The sequence below is a fragment of the Crocuta crocuta genome, unplaced genomic scaffold (assembly GCF_008692635.1).
Source record: "Crocuta crocuta isolate KB4526 unplaced genomic scaffold, BGI_CrCroc_1.0 scaffold112, whole genome shotgun sequence".
NCBI lineage: Eukaryota > Metazoa > Chordata > Mammalia > Carnivora > Hyaenidae > Crocuta > Crocuta crocuta.
Genome location: NW_027528818.1, coordinates 4831364 through 4842118, shown reverse-complemented (window position 1 = coordinate 4842118; position 10755 = coordinate 4831364). Strand labels below are relative to the sequence as shown.

General features: G+C 41.6%; 1 protein-coding gene across 3 annotated transcripts; it reads right to left on the bottom strand.

The window, feature by feature from the left end:
* Nucleotides 1-800: 800 nt before the first annotated feature.
* Nucleotides 801-10555, bottom strand: UCP1 (uncoupling protein 1). 3 transcript variants are annotated; one of them, XM_077755893.1, is made up of 6 exons: nt 10430-10555; nt 9591-9789; nt 5363-5560; nt 5162-5263; nt 3812-3992; nt 801-1213 (listed from the first exon to the last, which is right to left on the bottom strand). In XM_077755893.1, the coding sequence occupies exons 1-6, from the start codon at nt 10553-10555 to the stop codon at nt 1099-1101; spliced, it is 921 nt and encodes a 306-aa protein (XP_077612019.1). In that variant the 3' UTR covers nt 801-1098. The 3 variants fall into 3 exon arrangements, with proteins under 3 accessions (XP_077612019.1, XP_077612020.1, XP_077612021.1); XM_077755894.1 differs by lacking the exon at nt 5162-5263; XM_077755895.1 differs by lacking the exon at nt 5363-5560.
* Between the last annotated feature and the right edge of the window lie 200 nt (nt 10556-10755).

Genomic DNA, 10755 nt, shown 5'->3' with positions numbered 1-10755 from the left:
AAGGCATGAAAAAAGGGTTATTGTAGGTGTTAATAATGAATTTAGCTTTGCTGGAAAGATGCCATGAAGATTCATTTTTATCTCAGTAGAAATCTAAGACCGTTCCTCTGTCTAACCAAAGGTACCTTCTGGCTCAAAAGTGCTTTAACTCTGGGATAGATGCCACAATTCTAAATTTCTTAAAAATCTTGATTTGTTTCTGATAGGAAGGAAGGAGGAAGGACAGAAAGAGAGAGACACATAGAATCTGAAGCAGGCTCCAGGCTCTGAGCTGTCAGTACAGAGCCTGACATGGGACTCGAGCTCATGAACCATGAGATCTGACCTGAACCAAAGTCAGATGCTCAACTGACTGAGCCACCCAGGTACCCTGATACCATGACTCTAATAACAATATGCCCAAATGATTATGGTGTCTTAGATTAAAAGTTGTTAAAAGTGCCATAAAATATAGACTCTCAAAATTTTTTAAAGACTGTACCAATTACATTTAAAGTAAGTTTTTGCCTTTTGGTTCTAAAGACCTTCACTTGTTATTGGGCCACTTTGTAATCTAGGTGAACCGCAAGCTTACATTCAGATATAGATCCAAAATGGCAAACTTTTAAGGTATTAGCAGTACTTTATTGAATATATTAAATGACAACTGGGTTAATAAATTAAAAGGAAACATTGTATTTTCTTTGATAACTGTTCACCTTAAATATTTATAAACATAAAATGCACCACTCCATTTTCCTCTTCTGTCAGCTTGAATTATAAGTAAAACATATTAAAGTTCTTCATATCCAATCGTAAGACCCCAGCCCACCCCAAACAGTCAGGCAGATGCAGTCACTTATCTGGACATTGCATTTGCCAGGGTGCATACTAAGTGTTTTGTTTTCTCCCTCTGAAAACACTGGGAATAAAAGTCACAAGAAATAAATATGAATTTTTCTTTAAAAAGCCCACAACTCGATCAGAATTCCTCTATCTTTCTAGGGTGAAATAAAGTGAGTAGGTTTTTTGTTTTGTTTTGTTTTGTTTTGGGTTTTAATTATCTGGCCAGCCAGCACAGATTCCCACCATTGTGTTACATCCTTTTCCTGGAGGCGATTATGTGGCACAGTCCATGGTCCGCCCTGACTTCATCAGTTCCCGCTTCAGCTGTTCAAAGCACACAAACATAATGACGTTCCAGGATCCGAGTCGCAAGAAGGAAGGCACAAATCTAGAAAAGTGCACGTCACCATTCTCTGAGTTTGTTAGAATTCTTAAAGCTATTGCAGCACAAACAGCTAATACCTCTCACTGTAGTGCTCTTCTCAAATAAAGGCGCTTCCCGGTAGCTATTCTTCACCCTTCCCTACTATGCACCTAAAATAATGTTTCACCTAATTGTCTAGAACTGCTGTGAAACAACAAAACCCAGGTGTTCCCATCTCGATACATACATACACAGCCTTCACTCCCCCCTTTCCAAAAGGGCATTTTCCAATAACTCCCCTTTTTTGAGGGGTGGGGAGAGTTTTGTTTTGTTTTGCTCTGCTTTCTGAATGGGAGATAGAAACTGTGGAAAGAGGAAAAGGAGAAAGCAAAGAAAAAGTGATGAGTAAGTGGACCATTTTCCAAAGTGAAGAAATTCGTGCTGTCCAGATCTTGGCAGTTCTTGTCTTTAAACTGTCAAGAGACTAAGTGCACTTTTTGGTTTTGCATTTTGTGGGGTGTGTGTGTGTGTGTGTGTTATGTTTGAGAATTATGTCAAACTGTGCAGACCAAATGACTGATTTTGAACGCCTGTTTGCAGCAATGAGATGTTCCAGGAGAAAAAGATGTCATCAGTTAAATCTGCCTTGGATAGATTTTTTAAAGAGATCTGGCCTATAAAAATCAGGCCCCCAAAGGTTTTGTGTGTGGTTTTGTTTTTTGTTGTGTTGTTTTGTTTTGTGTAGGTCTCAACACATTTCTCCTGACTCCTGGATGTGTGTGTGTGTGTGTGTGTGTGTGCGCGCGTGCACGTGCACGTGTGTGTATTTTAATTGTGGTACGATGTTCATAACATAAGTCTACCATTTTACCATTTTAAGTGTGTAGTTCAGTGCATTAAGTACATTCACACTGTGAGCAACCACTACCCATCTCCAGAACCTTTTGGTCATCCCTGATGGGAACTATACATCTTAAACAATAATCCCCTCTGCCGCCACATCCCCCAGCCTCTGCTAACCATGATTCCACTTCTGTCTCTATGAATTTGACTACTCTAGGTGCCTCATGTATGTGAAATCCCACAGCATTTGTCCTTCTTGGGCTGGCCCATTTTATTTAGCATAATGTTTCAAGGCTTCATCCTTGTTGCCACATGTATCCCCAAGAGGTTTTAAGTTTGAAAAAAATATATATTGTTAAATGGTTAATGGTTGATAACTGATATATCCATTCTTAAATTAATTTTATAGTGTATTTCATTTGTATTAACATATAGGTGCTGATTACGGTGAATTGGAAACCTGTGTATCGTGTGTCTGCTGCATTAATGCTTATTTGGTAAGGTTTGAGGCACTGCCTTACAATTTTAAAGGGTTGTAGGATTTTGTTATTATCAAGAGTTTAATCCTTGTGGAGTATATCCATAAATTAGTTCATACTGTATTTGCTTAGGAAGGCAGTTTCCAATATAATATTACTTAATGGGAAATGTGATCTACACAGTTTTAGGTGTGTATAATAATTATCCAAGCCACATCATTTTCTGCATCACTTTTCCAGGTCAGTGGCAATGATTTTTCTCTAGTTTTACTTTATTACAATCTAAAAATCTGAGTCCATCAGATTACGATAGTGAAAATTCCAGCTATCATACTACTGGGTATTTACCCAAATACAAGAATGCTAATTCAAAGTGATGCAAGCATCCCTGTGTTTATAGCAGCATTATTTACAGTAGCCAAGATATGGAAGTAGCCCAAGTGTTCATGGATAGATGAATGGATAAATATGTGGTACACATACACACACAACACACACACACACACACACACACAGAGGAATATTACTCAGCCATGAAAAGAATGAAATCTTGTCATTTGCAATGACATGGATGGAGCTAGAGAGTATAATGCTAAGTGACATAGGTCAGTCAGAGGAATATAAATACCATATGGTTTCACTCATAAGTGGAATTTAAGAAACAAACAAGCAAAAGGAAAAAAAAATAAGATAAAGACAAACCAAGAAACAGACTCTTAACTATAGAGAACAAACTGATGGTTACCAGAAGGGAGGTGGGTGGGGGATGGATAAAGAGGTGATAGGGATCAGGAATGTACCTCTTGTGATGAGCACTGGGTGTTGTACAGAAGTGCTGAATCACTATATTGTACACCTGAGACTAGCAGAGCACTGTATATTAACTAACTGCAATTAAAATAAAAACTTAACATTTAAAAATATTTTTAAACATTTAAATAGTAAAGATCACATCCTGTTTTCTCTTATTCCTCTCTTGTTTTCCATCCACTCTATAGTTCTCTAGCCCTGATAAGGCAAAATCCTGTCTACATTTCCATAGACCAGGACCAAGTGAGAGGTCACTGATTTTAAGTGAGCTTCTGATCAAGGCTGAGAAAATTTAATATTCACAGTTTTTAATTTTCTGGCCCAGCGTTGGGGGATTGGAGAGATATTTATGGCAAGGAAAAGCAGATACTAAGTATACTGCTTAGACTAAGGCTGGTCAGCTATATGTCAACTATTTAGACAAGACAGCATTTCAAAGCACATAGATACCCTGAACACAGCATTATAGATAGAAAAGACTATATCCTACCCTTTGAAAAAAGCCAATGGTCCTTCTCTAGTGAGCATTGTCATTGCACAGTTGGGCACACTTGTGTACTGTCCTGGTGGAGAATTAACAAATCTGGTTTTTACCACATCCACTGGAGAGGACAGAACTGTTGTGCAAAATCCGGCGATGAGAGCTGACACAAAGTGGCAGGGTAGGTCATCTAAAACAGACCGATAAAACAAGTCAACATCAGACTTTTGGAAGAAGCTTCTTGGTTTTAGTTCTCTATCAGATCCTTATAAACTTAGTGATATCAGGGGACCAATGTAGATGTCTTATAAATAAAATATAGTAAGGAAGGTTACACTTACCTTTACCAAGAAGATAGCAAATAGTCCCTGGCACAGTGGATTGTAAATGCCTTAGGAAAAGAACCTGTCAGTTTTCTCTGTGCCATTAGGGTATGGCATAATGCCTGATGCATAGGCATCTAATAACTTTTTATTGAATTAAAATCATTGTTCAGAGAGAATTTCAATGTCTTAGAACCTGTTAGAATATTTTGGGAACCTATGGGCCGCCTGATTGGCTCAGTCGGTTAAGTGTCCAACTTTGGCTCAGGTCATGATCTCATGGTTTGTGAGTTTGAGCCCTGCGTGGGGCTCTGTGCTGACAGCTCAGAGACTGGAGCCTGCTTCAGATTCTGTGTCTCCTTCTCTCTCTGCCCCTCCCCAACTTGTGCTCTGTCTCTCTCTGTCTTTTAAAACTAAACAAATGTAAAAAAAAATAATAAGAAAAGAATATTTTAGGAATCTATCCAACGGTACTACTTTTTGGATAAAAACACTGATGAGCTCCTTATTTAACCAGCTCATTTGGATAGAGTGTGGGATGGACTCACCTCCTGAATAATGCTATATAAAGAATAAGATGCCAACAAAAGTTACATATATTAGTATTAAATGAGAATAATGCTGATATAAGAATATAGTTACATTTTCTTTTTGTTGAAGCAAAACTTCTAATACTTAGGGTTTGGAGTTTGGGTTTTTTTGTTTTGTTTTGNTTAAGCAGCCAACTTCGGCTCAGGTCATGATCTCATGGTTTGTGAGTTCAAGCCCCACATTGGGCCCTCTGCTGACAGCTTGGAGCCTGGAGCCTGCTTTGGATTCTGTGTCTCCCTCTCTCTCTACCCCCACCTGCTCTCACTCTGTCTTTTTCTCTTTCAAAAATAAACATTAAAAAAAAAAAGTTTTATATTCAAAATTACTTAATTTTTTAAAAGAGAAAACTGTTACAATTAAGGGATTCAGTACAACATAGCTAGAGAAGCTCCAAAATGAGACTATAAATGTGCAGACCTGGTTGTTACATATAATAGGAAGTTACCTGATAGGAGTTTGTTTTTCACCAGGGCCTCCTTCATTAGATCGTAAGTAACTATCTCTGTACAATTGATGATGACATTTCTTGTCAGGTTGGGAGTAGTCCCTGGAAAGAAGGAAATGTTCAATAGCTCCATTATAGGATAAATTGCTAATTGGATACATGTGTTTTGATCATTATCAAATTCACCTTGAAGTCAGTTACCTTTCCAAAGGCCTCTCAGGCCTTCCGTCGTTGCTATAATTCTGTAAGCGTTGTACGTCCCAGTGTATCGAGGTTTGAGTCCGTGCAGATGGCTCTGCGCTTGAAGTCTCACCTTCACGACCTCTGTGGGTTGCCCTATGAATACTGCCACTCCTCCAGTCGTCAGGCCAGCTGAGATCTTGCTTCCTAAACTAGCTGCTGAGATCCAGAGAGAGAAAATATTTATCAAGCAAAAATGAAAACAAAACAAAACGAAAACGAAAACAAAAAACCAAGACCCAGAATGGAGCTCTGTGTCTTTTTCATTTTAGTAGTTCGTTTTATTATATCTTTATATCTTTTCTATTTCCCCAGTGCTTGTGCATGGGATGATCGTGTACTGAGAATGGGCTGAATCACTATAGGGCAAGAAACCTCAAAGTTGACTAGAATTTTTTTTTTTTTAAATAAAGACTTTCAAGGACAAAGAAACAAAGTGCTTGTTTAAACAGTGCTTAGTTGTTTCCTGTATTTGCCTCTTTTTCTTCAGTATTTCCCAACTAGAGGAGGCACCAGTCACCAGAGATGCTTAGCCTTCCTCTCATCAATGGTGATGCTAATTATTGGACTTGGAGGCCTTAGGAAAACCCCAAATGGACAAACTGCCCCATATGGGATGTCAAGTGGTGTCAGGTTACGAAAGGTTACAAAGGGAACAAAAGTAAAAAAAAAGAAGAAAGAAGTGAAGAAGGTGATTTTTGACTTGAAATTTTGAAAACAACTAGCTTAGGTTACTCAAGACAGATATTATTTAATGAGCTACAAATAGTCCGGCAGCCTCCTCCCCCAAGCTCATTCTTATAATTAAAGTATGGATCAAAAATATTTACTCATCAAGGACTTTCTCCGTCATTCTGTTTCCTAATCTGTAAAATAGAAATAATAATATCTACCTCATAGAATCACTGTGTCAGTTAAAATAATATCAATATAGCACTTAACACACTGTCCTGCATATAGGAAGTACAGCAGCTCTTTTCATAGCTGTGTGATTATACTCTTTTCTCATCATGCTTGTCCAAGAGCTGAGCATCCAATAGATAACCATCTTTTTTTAAGATGATATGATTAAGATCATATGATTACAATTCCCTTTACTTTGGGCCCACATTTATAATCTTTTTGGGAACAGGGGGAGGTGAGAGGGAAGAGAGAGAGAGAGAGAGAGAGAGAGAGAATCTTAAGCAGGCCCCATGCTCAGCACAGAACCCAATGACAAGCTTGATAACACGACTGGGATCGTGACCTGAGTAAAATCAAGAATCGGGCACTCAACCAACTGAGCCACCCAGGCACCACTTAGAATCTTATTTTAATGCACTCATTCTCCAGTCGCCTACTCATTTCCCCATCAAGCCCTTTGAGAGAGAGCCTATATTTCCTGTCTTCACTTCCCATGGCCCATTTCCTCCTCAATCTTCCACAATCTAGCTTCCATCTCCACTACTCCCCCTTTGATGTTTTTGCTAAAGACCCATGAGCTCTTGTTGTTAGGCACATCAATCACTTCTCAGTCATTTTCACACTAGATCTCTCTGCTCTGTAACTCCCTGGAATCTAGCCCAGATGTTACTCCTAAGCTCATGTGTTAACTCGACCTTACTTGTTGACATACCATCAAGTGAATTTCTTACCTTCCCCCTAAGAAAGTCTCCATAGTCCCTCCCTCCATGAATGGTACCTTGAGCAAGAGCCTCACAAGCCATCTTACATTCCAGCCTTTCGCTTACACCTTCCTGCCAGTCGCCTACCAAGTTCAGTCAGTTACACTTCCTAAATCTTTCTGATTGACCTCTCTTCTGCTTCCCTATTGCCATCTATTTAGCTTACCCTGATCATTTCTTATTTTCTAACTTATCCCCTTCTTGCCCTCTTTCTTTCCATCCTCTAGATACTGCTGCCAAAGTGATCTTTGAAAATAAAGATGGTTTATGAAAGGTCCATTGTGATTTGACTCCCTCCTGTGTTGGCTTTGTCTCTTCCTCCCGGCCAAGCTGTCCTCCCTCTCTGCCCTGTGTGTTCTTGCCACTCCTCTCTGTGTCTTCGTACATGACCTTCACCCTACTTGGAAGGTCTCTCCTCATCACCTCACCTCACCTTATTACCCCTATTGGTCCTTCAAGATTCAATTCCGACATGAGTTCTTCAGAAAAATCTTGCACAACCACGCCCCCAAGGCTAGGTTAACCATTCCTCTTCCGTGTGCCCAACATCCTGTACTTACTTCTAATAGAGCCTATCTCGTAGTACACAGTGATCTATTAACCTATTCACATCTCATACTTGGAACCGTGATCTCTTGCCTACTCAGACACATATAATCTATGCATCTAACATGGTTTCTGGCACATGGCAGCGCAATAAAATCTGGAATGGGCATAACATAAAATATTGCCAAAATATGTCCTATTAACTTAGTACCTAAAGTACTCAACAATCGGTTAGAACAATCAGTTATGAAGAAAACTACCAGAATGGGCAGCATTACATCCTGTTTGTGTTTCTTCTCTTGCTACATCTACAGACAGGACAAGGCGGTATTGACCTCAAAACATCTAGACTTTACTCTGAAACTACTTGTGCAGATAAACTTAATAGATTTATATAACCAAAATTTATAATTTGTCCCATAAAGTTATGTTTTCCCAAGGTTACTTTTTTTTTTTTTTTTAAAGAAAGGCAGACTGCAACCTACAGTGCCTCATCTGGACATGTCTGTGGACTTGAAGACTTTACTACCCTACATTCTCCTACAAATGGGCCTTGAGAGCTTCTTTGGAGGTTCTAACAGTGGAGCGCAGTCACTTGTATACCCTTGACCAGAGAATGATCCTCTTCAATTGGAGAAGGCTGTCTTCTTTGACTGCACATGCAGCTTTGGGAGGGACACATGTGAAGTGGTGAGGGAGGGAGGGGACACCTGTCTAGCCAGCCAGATCAGCCAAATCAACCCTGGCAATCGATGGGGTGACAGATGTCACAGCCAGATCACCCTCACATCCATCCTAATGTTACTTAAAGCAGAATTGATAAAATCTGCTTAAGTAGTCACGTAATGTGTTCATTTTGTCACCAGTATGTCTTCTCTCTGGATTGTCTTCTCCACAAGAAAGTGACTCTGATATTTGCTAGCTGGGTGGTCTTGATATCACTGAACTGTTCTGATACTCAGTTCCCCTACGGGAGCAACACTGCATCCCACAGCTCTGTTGGACTGGATGATGCATAGAATCACATGGACAGCACAGGGGGCAGGAGAGTGCCATGGTTGAGAGCCTGAGGTCAGAGGCCAGACTTCCTGGCTTTGAACTCTCGCTCTGCCCCTTTCCAACTGTGTGATCTTATAACAGAAGTTATACAACTTCTCTGTGCTTCGGTTTCCCCATTTGTTAAAGGATAAAAATAACAGTACCTTTCCAGTGGTGATGTATCTGAGGCACTTAGCATCGTGTCCAGCTCATAGTAAGGCCTCAAAACAATGCTGCCTAAACTGACAGGAAAGCTTGGTAGACGCTGCACTCAAGAAACATTACTTTTCCTTTCTTCCCGTAAACAAACCCACTACAGCTGAAGTTCTCTGTGGTCTTTCCCCACCGCTGCACTTGACTCGGTTCTCTGGTCTCCTCCGATGCTGGAGACCTGACAAGGACACTCTTAAAGGAAACGAGCCTTTCCCTGCCCTCCCAGCGCTCCTCATGAGGTCTGGCTTTCTTCCCTTCAGACCAAAGGTCTTCAAATTTGTCGCATGCCAAAACTTCCAGGAAACTTGTGAGAACATAGATGTCCTGATCCCAGCCTGAGCGATTCAGATTCGGAGGACAAGGTAGTCCTCGGCGCTTGGGATTTTTAACAAGCTCCTCCGGTGTTCCTGAGAGACTCCACTGTTCGGGGAACTTTGACTTAAACGTTATTTTGCAGCCCATCCATCTTCTACAGATGGATTATCCAAATGACACCCCAAACGTCCAGGATTCACTGGCTAATTTTTACAAGTATAAATCTGCATCTGAAAACTCGATTTTGCACGCTTCCTTTTCTTTCCATGAACAGTGAGTACCAAGCTAATATTGGGTGTTTCCTTGCCAATTTGTTTTGGAGACCACTACCCTGCATGTAACACTGCTTTGACCAGAGCTGGGCTCAGGGCATGTCTCTCTATCTATCCTTCCCAGGAATGCTCACTGCTTACTTTCTTTCCCTGTGCTGAAGAACTCCTGGACGGTGTCATAGAGGCCGATCCTAAGAGAGGCAAAGCTTATTTGTCTCTGGAGGCCAGCAGGCAGTCCACTGTAGAGTTTCAGAGGCCCTTCTGTTTTGGCCAAAGTGGTGATTGTTCCCAGGACACCTTTATACTTAATGGCGCTGGAGGTCCGGCATTCACCTTGGATCTGGAAATGAGAAAGGACAGGTCAGAGCGAAGTTAAAATTGAGTAAGGGGATCCTAACTGGTGAGGAAAAAATAAAAACTGGCCATAGGCTGTTCTCCGTGCAGAAGAAACTTTAAGCCAAGATTTTTCCCGCTGTGCTCCTATTTTCAGTTCCTTTTTTCTTTTCAGCAACGTCTCCCTACATATCTCTAGCTACATATATATGCAGAGAGATCAGCTACAATGCATATTTTGAACACTTTCACCCTCCCTCCATAAATTCTCCAGAACCCCTAACCAGTAGATGGGAATGTGTCCCTGCCAAACTAAGAAAGGCCAAGAGCCTGGCTTGTAAACTGGGAGAGGCTGGTATTGTTAGCTCTTAGAATACTTAGTACACCCTGACTTTGGGGGTTTTGGCAGCGACATGGTCAACCTATCTTCTATGGCTCTTTGTAGTTCTTCGTTACTCTCAAAGCAGTTCCACTTTCCCGCCCCTAAAGCATCCAGCGCTGTCATACAGTCACAACCCCACACCATTTGTTACAGGTGGCCATGGGCCCTGCCTGAGAAGGGGTGGTTAAACCAAAGCCGCTGTCAAAGGACGCACAGAATAGATGTCCTCTCTCTCCCTGAGACACCTGTCCATCTCGCTCGCTACCTGTAGCCGGACTTTGGCTGTGTCCAGCGGGAAGGTGATCACATCCGCCACACAGGCCGCCACGCCAGCAGAGAAGATCTTGACCGCCATGGTCGGGGGCACGTCCGAGGCTGTCAGGCCCACCATCTTCGCTCAAATTACGGAGCAACGAGCGGGCGCAAGGACGGAAGGACTCGGGCCCCCACAAGATGGAATTTCTCCCTGCCTTTCCTCTCCTGTCCCGCTGGGACAGCAAACCTGCTCCCTGACTTCAGAGANGGCGCGCCGGGCCCCCGCGGGGGGGCTGGGGGGGGAGGGGGGTGGACCTGGCCGGGGCGTGCCCTGGG